We start from the raw sequence: 14204 nt of genomic DNA, 5'->3' as shown, positions 1-14204 counted from the left end.
GGGAAGAGGCATGGATGGAGGTCGAGTACCGGTTGATTTGTGGAGCAGACCAGGTCAAGGATGTGACCTTTGTCATGGGTGGGAAAGGTGACGTGCTGAGTGAGAGAGAAGTTGTCAAGTAAAAAGGCGAATTCAGATGCGAGCTTGCAGGTGGGGGAGTCCATGTGAATATTTAAGTCACCAAGTAGCAGCAGACGTGGGGAGAGGGATGAGGCAAGTGTGAGGAGTTCAGTGAAGTCAGATAGGAAGGAGGGGTTTGGTTTAGGTGGCCGGTAAATGAGGATGACTGTCATGGAGGAAAGGGTTTTGAAGGCGAGGAATTCAAATGATGCTACTGGGGGGAAGGTGAGTTCAGTGATCCGAAAATTCTGGTTGAAAATAACAGCTAGGCCACCTCCATGGCGGGAGGGGCGGGGTTTGGAAATGTAATTAAATCCAGGTGGGGATGCTTGATTGAGGGAGAAGAAGACATTGGGTTGTTGCCAGGTCTCAGTGAGCAGAAGGAAGTCCAGAGTGTTGTCAAGGATTAGTTCATTGAGGGCAAGGGCTTTGTTGTTGAGCGACCTGGTGTTGAGGAGGGCAAAGTTGGCATTATGAGAGGGTGGAGGGATGGGGGCAGGCTGGAGAGATCTGAGGTTGTCCTGGTTGACAGTGCGTGCGGTCAGCTGGGATGGGGGGTGACGCAGTTGAGGGGGGGTAGAGCGTGGTAGTGAGCAGATGGATGGAATGGAATGTCCGTGGTTGAAGTAAACAAGCTTGCGCCGAGAGCCTCTGTGGATGAAACGGGGTCGACGTAGAAGTCTAAGCTGTTTAATGACTTGGATGCAGGATGGGATGTGGTTGTTGAAGAAACCAGTCATTTGTAGAGTTGAATATTTGAGCATGATGGTGAGGGTGCAGAGAGGTGTCCAGCGGTGCAGGTGGAGAGAGTATCCAGCGGTGAGGGAGCAGAGAGGTTGTACAGTAGAGCGGGTGCAGCGAGGTGTCGAGCAGTGAGGGAGCAAAGAGATTGACCAGCAGTGCAGATGCAGCGAGGTGTCCAGCATTGAGGGAGCAGATAGGTTGTCCAGCAGAGCAGGTGTAGAGGTAGTCCAGCGATGAGGGTGCAGAGAGTATCTAGCAGTGCAGGTGCAGAGAGGTTGTCCAGCAGTGCAGGCGTAGAGAGGTTGTCCAACGGTGCGGGTGCAGAGAGGATCCAGCTCCCTCACTGGTGCAGGGAGGTGTCCAGCGTCAATGATGCACAGGCACAGGAGGTGCCCAGCGTCCAGCATCGATGGTGCACAGGCACAGGAGGTGTCCAGCGTCGATGGTGCACAGGTACAGGCAGGGAACAGACAGGCAGGTAGGTAACAGGTAAGTAACAGACAGGGGGGGGGGGGGAGGGGGACAGCGGGCGGAGAAGCGGCGAACAGTCAACGCCAGCGTCCTCTCCGGGCACCGTGCAGGAATTCTAGCGGTTCTGGCGGCTAGCAGCTAGCAATATAGGCCGTAGGGGGACGATCGTTCAACGGCCGAAAAAGGCCAAAAAACACCACAGACCACCGCAACCGGAGCGACCCTCCAGTGGTCCCACGTCAGGTGGTAGGTCAAGACCTCGTCCGGGATGGAAATAAACCGCAGTCGGCAATTGAAGCAGTTGAAGCCGATTCGCGGTAAGGGACCGTTGTTAATTTGAATCTCCCGCCGCCGCCATTTTTTCCAGTTTTTGAGCATTCTTTACAGTATTTCTGACAGGCTTTGGGAAGGGAGCAATTCACATTGGGTAATGAACTGTTAAGTGCATTTTAAGAATGGGAGTGTATCAAGGTTATCTTTATGATGCACTATATCCTTTTTCAGACTTCTTGAGACAATATTGGAATGGTCTGTGACTGACAACAGAGAGGCAACAGCAGCTGCCCTTCCAGTTCATACTGAGAATGCAGTGAGATTACTGCATATCGTTCAGGACTTCCTCCAGGCTGAAGGGCTGGTCAATCCTGCACTGTGGACCGACAAGGTACTTGATTATGTCTGTGTTTGTAATTGGCTGTTTTTAGAGGCACAAGAGACTGCAAATGCTGAAATCTGTAGGGTAAAAAGGAAAGCAACTGGAGGAACTCAGCATGTCAAGCAGCATCTTTGGTGAGAAAAGAACAGTCAACATTTAGGGAAAAGATTCTTCATCTAGTCTGAGAGAGGAAAGAAGTAACTGGATAATAAGTTGGAGGAAGAGGTAGGTCAAGAGCTAGCAGCAACCAGCAGGTGGATACAGGTAAGGAGGGGTTGATTGGCAGAAAGGCCAGATGGAGGGGCTGTTTGGCTAAAAGGTCTGATGGAGGGGTGCGGGGTACGGTGGAGATAGAGATAGCAAAAGTGGCTGGGAGTTGATAAGTGGAGAACAAATGACAAACTAGAAGAACAGCACCTCTTATTCTGCTTGTGTGGTCCACAATCCAATGGCATAAACAAAATTTCAGGTATCCCACAACTCTGTCCTTTTCTCCTCCAATCTACCCAGGTCCCTCCTTTTCCCAACTTTCCCGTGCCCTTTCATCCCATTTCAGTTTCTCTCCTATCCGACTCACCTCCCTTTAAATGTCATGTCCTCCCCCTCCGACAGCCTACACTACCTATGAGTTCCCATCTGTCAAACACCTCTAAGTTTAATTATCCTTCCTTTCCTATCAGATTCCAACATCTGCAGCCTTTTGTTCTCCATGTACCCTCTCCCAGACTCTGTTGCTATCTCCACTCTTCCCTCCCTCACCTGACTGCTTATCTGCCAATCAGCCCCTCTTGACCTGGCCTATAGCTTGCTAGCTCTTGTCCCATGCCACACACCTTGCTATTATGGCTACTGTCGCTCTTCTCTCTCAGTTTAGATGAACTGTTCATTTCCCGCCACAGATGCTGCCAGGTGAGAAAAGTTCCTCCAGCTGATTTACTTTTTTTGTTGTTACTTAGTCTTTATTACTTGTTTATCATACTTTCCTATCAATTTATATATCATGCAGAATTCTTCATTCAATTGAAAAATATTTTTTGCTGTGCCTCACATGAGTGGAAATAATATGATCCTGACGTTTTCTTCCCTTCTAAAGAGAAATGGACAGATGGCTGACATTGAGATTATAAATGCAGTTTTACATCCTGTCACTCTGCAAGCCAACATATCGTTTGTATTAGAATGTGGTGAGGCAGTGAATTTGGTCAAACATCAAAATGGAAACAAAAAATGCTATATCTAATACCTCTTGTACATAAACATAACTGCAAGGCAAACACATGAGAATATAGTTGAGTGAGAAGAACGTAGAAAGGTTTGAGATTATTTCTACATAAAATAGATGAAGACCATGCTTTTGCAACACCCGCAGTGATTTGTAGCTGAGATTAGATTTTGCTCATAATAGAGGTAGGAATCTATCCCTTGAACTTTAAGTTAACTAAAACATATTGAATATAAACTTAAAATTAAAATTTCATGTGTAACAACTCCCAGATTCCCTTGAATACTAAAATTTAAAGTTTTTCACCATCTCAGCTGCATGCCTCTTCTGCTTGTCAAAATCAATGGCCTAACATTTGTGGCATAACTCCGTGAACTAACTTCCTGCCTGCTTGTTTATTTATTCTATTAGTATCCATCTGAGAACCACTTGGTTTTCTCCTTGATCTTTCATTCAGCTTTGCATCATCAGTAAATAGAGATGCGTAAGTACAAATAGCTGAGACTTGGCACTGATTCCTGTAGCACTCCATGATTAACAAACAGTCTGCCTTCCCAAAAGTTAGCAATTAATTCTTATGACCTGGTTTATATCTGTTAATGCCATTATCATGCTAACATGATACACTGAAATATTTTGTTTAACAACTTTTCAAGAGGTACCTTAGTAAATACATTTTGAAACTCCAGATGCTCCACACCTACACGTTTCCACTTAACCTCCCCAGCTAGGTACATCCTAAAAAATCTTATCTTTGTGGAGTATCATTTTGCTTTCAGGAAACCATTTTATGGAGGTAACTTTGTAGAATGATTTCTGACTACATTTTGGAAGACCAAATTATATTATTCTCAGGATTAAATACACCCATATCTTTTCTATTATCCAGCAATCATAACATGGCACTCATTCGATAGTCTTAGTGATTAACAAGCTGAATACAATTCCTTCATTCATTATGCAACACCTAGCGATTTCATTCTTATTATATAGGTTTTGGAGGAGATGGTGACACTGATGGATAACTTGATGATGTGGTATTCATCTGGATCAGAGTGGATGCAATTATCCCAGCTTGGAGTACGGCTTCTTCTTGGTTTTATTGGTCAAGATAATATACAGGTACTACTCTTAGAAATAGTGTACAATTGCTAAATTGGTAAATCATTTTTCAATTAATAGAACAGATGCATTACACTGTTAGACACAAAATGCTGGAGTAACTCAGTGGGACAGGCAGCATCCCTGGAGAGAAGGATCCTTCTGTCCCGCTGAGTTACTCCAGCATTTTGTGTCTACCTTCGATTTAAACCAGCATCTGCAGTTCTTTCCTACACAAATCCATTAAACTACTAGTTTGAATAATGGATCTAGTCCCATTGCAAAGACTTGAACACAAAATCTAGAATTATTTCTTAGTGCAATAATATTGTACCATGAACGATCATGTCTTTTGGTTCAACCAAAGCCCTGGATTTCCCAATAACTGGATGCAAACTATCCAATGCTGGTAGTTATGGAGGAAACATTGCATGAGAGTTACCTGTATTATTCTCTAAATAAAGGCGACTGAAAAAATCAGGTAATATGGTCATTATCTTTCTTTCTTTTAAAATCTTTTTATTCGTTTTTTTCAAAAGCAAAAACAAAACAACAAAAATGTAATGATAAACAGTGATATTGATACATAGGGATCAGGGTTACATTAATGGCAGGTATAACCTAAATATTAGTCCAGTGTCAAAATACACATTGAATATAAACCTCCTGGTCTCTATGTAAGTATAGTTAAGTGTTTAAGAGAGAACTTATATGTATAAAAGCAAAAAGATAAAAAGAAAAAAAACAAAAAAACAAAACGCCCCTAAACTAAAGAAGAGAAAAAAAAAAAAGCAAAACAGAATCAGGGCTGCAAAGAGCTTCAACAATTTGTCCCTGTTTGTCGTCAAGTCCGTTCCACCGTATAACGGTAAAAAAAATTATTATAACAGTTGGAGGGGTGACAATTTATGTCGTATGAAAATGTTGAATAAATCTTCCCCAAGTCCTATCAAATTTAACCAAGGGTTCAACAATGTGACTCCTAATTTTTTCTAAATTTAAACATGATATCGTTTCAGAGTACCAATGGAGTTTGGTCGGATGATTAGAATCTTTCCATTTAAATACAGTAGATCTTCTGGCAATTAATGTGGTAAAAGCAATCAGCCGATGGGCGGAACGGGACAGATGAATAGAATCTAACATTGGTAGCCCAAAAATTGCAGTAATAGGATGAGGTTGTAAATCAATACCCAAAACTACAGAAATAGTATCAAAAATTTCTTTCCAATATTTTTCCAAAAGTGGGCAGGACCAAAACATACGAGTCAATGAGGCCACTTCAGAATCACATCTGTCACAGGTAGGATTTATATGACCATAAAAACGAGCTAACTTATCTTTTCACATATGAGCTCTGTGAACCACCTTGAATTGTATCAAAGCGTGTCTTGCACACATTGAATCCTCTCCCATTTCTCTATAGATAAAGACATTTGAAGTTCTCTTTCCCAGTCATTCTTAATTTTATCAAATATATCTTTTTTTAATTTCAAAATCAACTCATAAATAGTCGTTATTAAGCCCTTCTGATAAGGGTTCAAATGTAATTTTTTCCCCCAAGATATCGGTTTGATGTGGTAACTGAAAAAAGGGTAGAGTAGCCCTCAAAAAATGTCTAATTTATAAATATCTAAAAAAATGTGAGTTAGGTAAATTATATTTATTGGAGAGTTGTTCAAAAGACATAAAACAACCATCCGAGAACAAATCACGAAAAGCTACTAATCCTTTCCTCTTCCATAACAGAAAGGCTTGATCAGTGCTAGAAGGTTGGAAGAAAAAATTAGATATGAAAGGACTCGATAAAATAAAATCATTCAATCCAAAAAACTTACGAAATTGAAACCATATTCAAAGTGTATGTCTTAATACTGTATTGGGTTAGTTGTATATTTATTCAATCTCGTAATTGTAAAAGGTAACGAGGCCCCTAGAATAGAAGCCAATGATAGCCTTTGCATAGAATCACGTTCAAGATTTATCCATCCTGGACATTGGGTATCTTCTAAATCTTTTGTCCAAAACTTTAAATAGCGAGCATTAACTGCCCAATAGTAAAATCTAAGGTTCGGCAGTGCCAAACCATCATTTTTTTTAAATTCGGTAAGAATTTTTTACTTAGTCTGGAATTTTTATTCTGCCATATATATAAGGAAATTTTGGCGTCAATAATATCAAAGAAAGATTTAGGAATAAAAATTGGTATCGTCTGAAATAAATATAAAAATGTAGGTAAGATAAACATTTTAATAGCATTGATTCGGCCTATTAAAGATAAGGACATTGGTGACCATTTAGTGAACTGTTGTTTGATATGGTCAATTAAAGGCGTAAAATTGGCTTTAAATAAATCCTTGTGTTTCTTGTTAATCTTAATGCCTAAATAAGTAAAACATTCGGTAGTCAATCTAAATGGAAACTGTCCACAATACGAAACTAGATTGTTTAATGGAAAAAGCTCACTCTTACTAAGATTTAGTTTATAACCAGAAAAACGACTAAATTGATTAAGTAGAGCTACTATTGCCGGAATAGATTTCTCAGGGTAAGAGATGAATAATAACAGATCATCTGCATAAAGAGATAGCTTATGTATCTTATTTCCACGGACAATACCAGAAATATTAGGGGATTCCCTAATAGCGGTGGCCAAAGGTTCCAAAGCGATATCAAACAGTAAAGGACTTAAAGGACAGCCCTATCTAGTACCTCGAAAGAGCCCGAAAAAAGGGGATCTCTGATTATTGGTAAGTACAGAAGCCTGAGGTATATGATATATCAGCTTGATCCAATAAATAAATTTTAGACCAATCTTAAATTTTTCAAGTATATTGAATAAGTATTCCCTATTATACTCTATCAAATGCCTTCTCAGCATCGAGTGAAATGACACATTCTGAAGTTTTATTTGACGCTGTATATACGATATTCATTAATCTCCTAACGTTAAAGTATGAGTAACGATTTTTAATAAAACCTGTCTGATCTTCAGAAATAATTTGAAAATATTTTCCAATCTCATAGCTAATATTTTGGAAAGAATTTTGGAATCTACATTTAACAGTGATATAGGTCTATATGATGTCACTTCTATAGGATCTTTGTCTTTTTTAAGAATTAAAGAAATAGATGCTTCATTAAAGGATTGTGGTAATCTATTCATTAAAAAGGCTTCTTTAAAAATCTTGCATAGCCAGGGAGACAGTAAACTTGAGAAATACTTTAAAAATTCCAATGTAAACCCATCTAAAACAGGAGCTTTACCAGAATTCATCAAAAGGATTGCTTTCGGTATTTCTTCCTCCGTGATGGGTTCATCTAACACCAGAGACTCATTATGTGGTAAATTTGGCAAGTTCAGTTTCTTTAAAAACTCATGCATTATATTGGAATCAGTAGGAAATTCTGATTGGTGTAGGGAGGTATAGAATTCCTGAAAGGATTTATTAATTTCATCATGGTCTACAGTCAATGTACCATCCCGTTTACTCACTTTAGTAATCTGACGTTTGGATGATACACCTTTCAACTGATTAGCGAGTAATTTACCAGATGTTTCGCCATGTATATAAAATTGACTTTTGGTTTTAGGTAACTGATTCTCAATCGGTGATACTAATAACAAATCATGTCTCAATTGAAGTTCAACTCTATTCTTATAGGGCTCTGGACTAGGAGCTTTTGAGTATTTTTTTATCAATTTGTTTAATCTCATCAACCAATATACGTATTTCATTTTGAGTTTGTTTTTTTAATCCCGCGGAGTATGAAATAATTTGTCCACGAATATATGCCTTAAAAGCATCCCAGACTACACCACTGGATATTTCTTCAGTAGAATTTGTTAAGAAGAAAAAAGCAATCTGATCTTTAATAAAATTAACAAAATTTAGATCTTGAAGCATTAAATCGCCATTGTTTAGCACTAAACTTGGAATCAGGTAGTTTGATTGATAGTTTCAATGGTGCATGATCAGAAATAGCTATTGCATCATACTCACACGCAGTGACCGATGAAACATAGCCGAGAATCTATTATAAAATAATCAATCCTAGAGTAACTATGATATACATGAGAGAAAAAAGAAAATTCTTTGCCATTTGGGTGTAAGAATCTCCAGACTTCTAACATTCCAGAGTCAAGTAAAAAAGAATTGATAAAACTAGCTGATCTATTTGGAAGCACATGATCAGATGCAGATCTGTCCATCGAGGGATTCAAACAGCAGTTAAAATCTCCACCCATTATTAAAAGATGTCCATTTAAATTAGAAAAGGATGCAATTAACTGTTTAAAAAACTCAGGGTGATCAATATTAGGTGCATAAACATTCACCATAGCAACTTTTTGGTTATGAAGAACAGCAGTAATCACCAAAAATCTACCATATGGATCAGAAATTGTTTCATAATGAACAAACGGAATTGAGCAGTCAATAAAAATAGAGACTCCTTTCACCTTAGCCCGTGAATTTGAATGAAACTGCTGTCCTCTCCAAAACTTGAAAAATCATTGATTGTCTTCTTGACTTACATGAGTTTACTGAACAAAGATAATCTGAGCATTTAGTCTACGAAGAACTTAAAATAAATGTTTCCTCTTAATGGGATGGTTCAAACCATTCACATTCCATGAAAGGAAGTTAATAACTTTATCCATATTGTTTGTAAAAATCATGTGGAATGTAAAGGGTTAATTTCTTAAAGCATAATTGTTCATGATACTGGAAGGAGAAAAATCTAAGGCAGAGCCAGAAATTATGACATTTCAGACATTTTTGTATTTCAAATTCTGCCCAGATTGAAGAAGCTAAGCTAGAAGCGAAAGTTGTTGCTTGATACCATCATACTAAAATTCTAAAAAGTAAATTAAAGAATAACTCATCCAATTAAATTCTTAATCATTTACAGAACGATATATTGTCAAAATAGGAACAGTAAATCTCCAATTGTAACTTAATCAGCTATCAGTAGCTCCCGGTTGCAGCTTCACCCCCATAAGCCTCCAGAAAGCTGGAAGCGTCTTGTGGATTGTTAAAAAAATCGGTTGTTACCAATAAAGAGTCGTATACGCAGTCTAGCTGGATAAAGTAAGGCGGGGCGCAACTTTTTCTTAAACAACTCAGACATTACATTATGAAAAGACTTTCTCAATTCCAAAAGCTCATGGCTGTAATCAGGAACAAACTGAAACTTGCATCCTTCATATTCAACCATGCCCAACTTTTTTGCTGCCTGGAGGATATTCTCCTTCATCTGCAAGAAATGAAACCAAACGATCAAATGTCTCGGTTTATCTTGGGGACCAGATTTCTTCCCGATCCTGTGTGCGTTATCCAAAATTGGAAGATTTTCATAGTGCTGGATGTTGAAAGTCTCCTTTATCATTTTAGAAGCATATTTTATAACATTATCTCCTTCTTGACCTTCCGGCAAACCAACAATTCGCAAATTCAGTCGACGGCTTCTGTTTTCCAGATCCATATTTTTAACCTTGTATTGCTGGAGTGCCCGAGTATTTTCATTCATTTTCCGTTCCAGTTTTTCAATCTTCAAATCTCTCTCCTGGCCCAAGGTTCGCTAGTTATCAATTTGTTCCTTCTGTTCACGAAATTCATCTTGTAACATAATCAGCTTGTCCTGAACTTCCTTCAATTTGCTCGAAATTCCTTTCACCCTTTCTTCCAAACTGCAAAATCTTGTTTTCAGTTCAGTTTTCAGTTCATTTTTCATTTCATTGTTCATTTTCGATATTGCTTCTAAAATACCAGTCAGAAGCTGCGCCTTCCGCACGCTCCTTCCTTGGAGAAGCTCTTTTCCCTCTTGTCTCCATCCTTTACACGATCAAAACGTATAAAAGTGTTATCAACACTTTAAGAAAAGTTAGACCATGCCTTGAAATCAAGTATAACAAGTAACATTGAAAGAGTGGTAAGCAAAAGTTAAAAGTTAAGCGTGTAAACGAATTTGCAACCTTTACAGCATGCCGCCACTAGGAGAGTCGGTCATTAAAAAATTCCCACATGAGGGATATTTTGTGCAGTTTGGCTGCCATCTTTACATCACAATACTTTGTTAGCATCGTTTGCTTTGAAATGTTGCACTGAAAGATGTTGGATGAATGCGAGTGTTTTCTTCCTAAAATGTAGCAGCTTTTGTCGTTCAAAGTGCAACACTGGATTGAGCTCACGCACCGTTAAGCTGGATACAAAGTTAAATTACTTGTACCTTTCTATTATTTTAAATTAATTTCCATTACCTAAATTTGTTGGTTGGTTTATATATTATTGTCAGTGTAATAAGTAAATAAAACTAAGCATGCAAACTGCACATGATGTTTTGTGTTGGATAATTATTCTGAGGAATTTCTTTTTTTGTTAAACAATCAGGTGTGTGCCATGGCTGCAGCAAAACTCAACACCATACTGCAGACTAAAGATATAGTCAACCGAGATGAAGCTTGTTTCCTCTTGGGGAAGTTGGCGCAAACCCTGACCAAGTCCATAAGAGAGAAGACGGAAATCTACTCCTTCCTGATCCCAATCATACGAACTTTGGTCTCAAAAATTTATGAGCTACTTTACATGAATTTGCACTTGCCAGCATTGCCGCAAAGCAATGGAAGTCCTTCTTTCTTTGAGGACTTCCAGGAGTACTGTGGTTCCAGCGAATGGCATGTTTACATTGACAAATATGTATGTATTATTATTTTTATTCAATTAGGTATTTTTTGTTAACTAGTCAATGCTCTACCAGAATGTCTTTCTGGGAAGACAACAAAATCTGAATGAGGTTTATGTAATAAATGCCAATGACTATGTTCTTACTTCCAGATCATTCCCTCGATGAAGCATTATGAGGTTGAAACGTTCAGCAAAGGACATGAACGCATGGCTATCTTCTGGAAGGAGTGTTATGAAACTATGATGGTGAAATTACATAAGCGAGATCGGGAGAAAGGAGACAGCAAGCTCAAATTCCAAGTGAGTGGGTGTTGCAATGTTCTGATTGATCTTGAAAAGAAAGCGGAAGCCTGAGCAAAGCTGGAATCTCGCAATCTTTGTCCTTGAAACCACATATAATGCTGAGGTTTAGCAGAGCAGAATTTAACGGCGTTCAAAGGGCAGTGTGTTTCCTGCCATTGCTGCCTCCCCAACTTAAGACCAGTGGCCACTTTGGACCATAATTCCCCAGTCAGCAACCAGAGTCCTTTGATATCTGCAACCGCCAGCATTGACACAATTCAAAATGGTTCCTCTGTGAATTTGCCCCACCCTATGTTTGTGCATTCCTAGCACTCCAAACCTATGGAGCTGTACTTTCCTCCCATTTTGGCCTCTTTCCCATCTTTAGATTCCTTCATTGTTATTAACCATACTTTCAACTACCTAAGCTCTAGAATGTTTTCTCTAATAAACGTGTAGGCCTCTCCATAACAATCTAAATATCTGTCCTATGTGGCTTGGAATCAAATGTTTTTAATCATAGTAGCATGATTTACATTTTAATATGTTAAATATGCTGCACAAATGAAAGTTTACTTTGTGCATGATTGATTGCTGAGCCAAGTGTGAAATCTCTTGTCATGGTGTCTGTCGCATCAGCTCCTGGATGACAGAGAGGTCATGGATGCAGGATATCAACAGCTATAGAACTCAAACCTTGCACTTCATATGAGAGCTAGAATTAAACTGTAATCCTGTAGCAAATGTGCAAGTCCAGTATAACACCATGTCCAACAAAGTGTTGGAAGAAAACAGGTAAGACACCTTCTGTGGAGGGAATGGACAGACAATGTTTTGGATCGGGATTCTTCTTTTGTTGAAGAGGGGCCCCAAAATGTCATATGTTCATTCCGTCCACAGATGCAGCCTGACCCATTGAGTTTTTCCAGAACTTTGATTTTGATCAAGATTCCAGCAACTGTAGTTTCTTGTCTCCATAAGTGTCTCCTTTAGTTTATTACTAAAATGCACTTCCTGTTCATTGTTTGTCAAGATATTTAGAACATCAAATGTCCATGCTTGCAGCACACTGATACACTGACGGGGTTTGGTAAACAGAAGAAACAGCTTTAAGATAATTGGAAAAATTAACAATCGTAGCAGTGAGGAGAAATGTATCCAAAATATTGAGTTTAAGTGATGGTAGATTCATACTCATAGGATGGAAACAGACCCTTCAGCCCAACTTGTCCATGTTCCCCAAATACCAATGTAAGCTGGTTCCATTTGCCTGCATTTCACCTATGTTCCTCTAAACCTTTCCTATCCATGCACCTGTCCAACTGTCTTTTAAATATTGTTCTTGTACCTGTCTCAACTATTTCCTGTCCGCTTGTTCCATTTATGTGCCAACCTCTGAGGGAAACAATTGCCCTTTGTGCTCCTGCTAAATCTTTCCCCTTGGACGTTAAACCTCTAGTTCTTTATTCCTCTGCCTTGGGAAAGGACTCAGTGCATTCACCCGATACATGCCCATCAACATTTTATATACCTGTACCAGATCACCCTTCAGTCTCATACACAATTAAGTCCCAGCCTGCCCAACCTCTCCCTATAACTCAATGCCTTGAATCCTGACAACATTAAGGACATGTAGTGTGTCTAAGATGCTGTGATTTTCAAAAGAGAAATAAATATTTGAAAAGCAAACACAAGGTGATAGGGATAAAGCATGGAAATGGAGTGGGACTAATTATTAGCTCTTTCAAAGTGTCAAGACAGGCATGTTAGAATGAATGACACTTAACCCTGTTACATGATTTCCATTATTGTACCTAAATAATCTGAAACTGTCTGTTATTGAATTGGAGTATGCACAGATTTACGAAGGATCAACAAAAATCCTCTTCTGTAGTATGCATACACAGTTATGAGCAACATGATAAAATTAGATGAAGGTGACCGTTCAGCTTTTTTATTCTTTGGCTCAATTAAACAACAGTTCACCAACCCTCCCCAGACCATGTCACAGCTTAGAATAATTTGTTTCTAGACCTCCTATGAAATTACTCACTGCACGTGCTTATAATTATTGGTGAAGAGCTCCCCATATTGTAACTGTTTGCTTTGTCTTGATGCCAGGAGTTTTTTGTTGAACCGTTCACCCGCAAAGCCAGGCAGGAGAACCTGCGTTACAACAGTATGCTGAAGCAACTCAACAGCCAGCACACTGCAACTCTGAGACAGTGGAAGGCAGCTCAGCATTATCTAACCTGTGAACGAGGACCATGGGCTGAAAAGTATGGAACTTGTAACAGTCTCTGATGCCACAATGATCTGTTGCATGCATCAATATCCTAATATTCTTTCAATGACTTCTGGCCTGGGATTAGCACTTTTTGCTTTCTTTAATGGGACATGATAGAGGTCACCTAAATTTCAAAATCCCTGCTTATTAAAGGCATGCTGCAGCGGGCAAGCCAGTAGATGCGGTATGGAGCTGCAAGATCCCTTTGGCCACACTCAAGGGCAGAGAGCAGGCCATGATCTTGTTGCTGTTTAAGGGACTTTTGTTTTGTATACATTGGCGGCTACATTCCTGCATTACAACAGTGATTGTGATTTGGGAAAATACTTATAAAAAGCATTAATTCTTCTGAAGTTGTGGAGGGTACAATATAAATGTCATTCTTTGTTAAACCTTCCTTCAACGCCCTTTTCCATCTTTACTAAATTTGCAGTTTTTCTCTCTCCCCCCTCCTGATCCACTTTAATTGGCATCCAGAATGTTTCCACCTTAACATCAATATATTTGTCACTGGATTGTCATCTGTGATTTTGTTAACTAATGGGTCGTTTTCTGTAGAACAGCACTGACTGAATCCCAACCACTTATGATTCAGTCAAAACACTCCTAGACGCATCAGCCCATCTGTTGGAATCG

The 14204-nt window shown here is 39.1% G+C and overlaps 1 protein-coding gene across 7 annotated transcripts in view; it reads left to right on the top strand.

Moving 5' to 3' along the window:
- The window catches only part of nbeal1 (neurobeachin like 1), a 248860-nt gene that overhangs the window by 156394 nt on the left and 78262 nt on the right, over window positions 1-14204 (top strand). For all 7 annotated transcript variants that reach the window (XM_033024391.1, XM_033024389.1, XM_033024388.1 and 4 more), the window contains 5 exons: window positions 1840-1999; window positions 4206-4334; window positions 10706-11011; window positions 11150-11299; window positions 13403-13560. In XM_033024391.1, coding sequence (XP_032880282.1) covers window positions 1840-1999; window positions 4206-4334; window positions 10706-11011; window positions 11150-11299; window positions 13403-13560 — 903 coding nt within the window. The remainder of the gene's footprint in view (window positions 1-1839; window positions 2000-4205; window positions 4335-10705; window positions 11012-11149; window positions 11300-13402; window positions 13561-14204) is intronic.

The sequence above is a fragment of the Amblyraja radiata genome, chromosome 7, assembly GCF_010909765.2.
Source record: "Amblyraja radiata isolate CabotCenter1 chromosome 7, sAmbRad1.1.pri, whole genome shotgun sequence".
Taxonomy (NCBI): domain Eukaryota; kingdom Metazoa; phylum Chordata; class Chondrichthyes; order Rajiformes; family Rajidae; genus Amblyraja; species Amblyraja radiata.
This window is presented reverse-complemented; position numbering and strand designations above follow the sequence as displayed.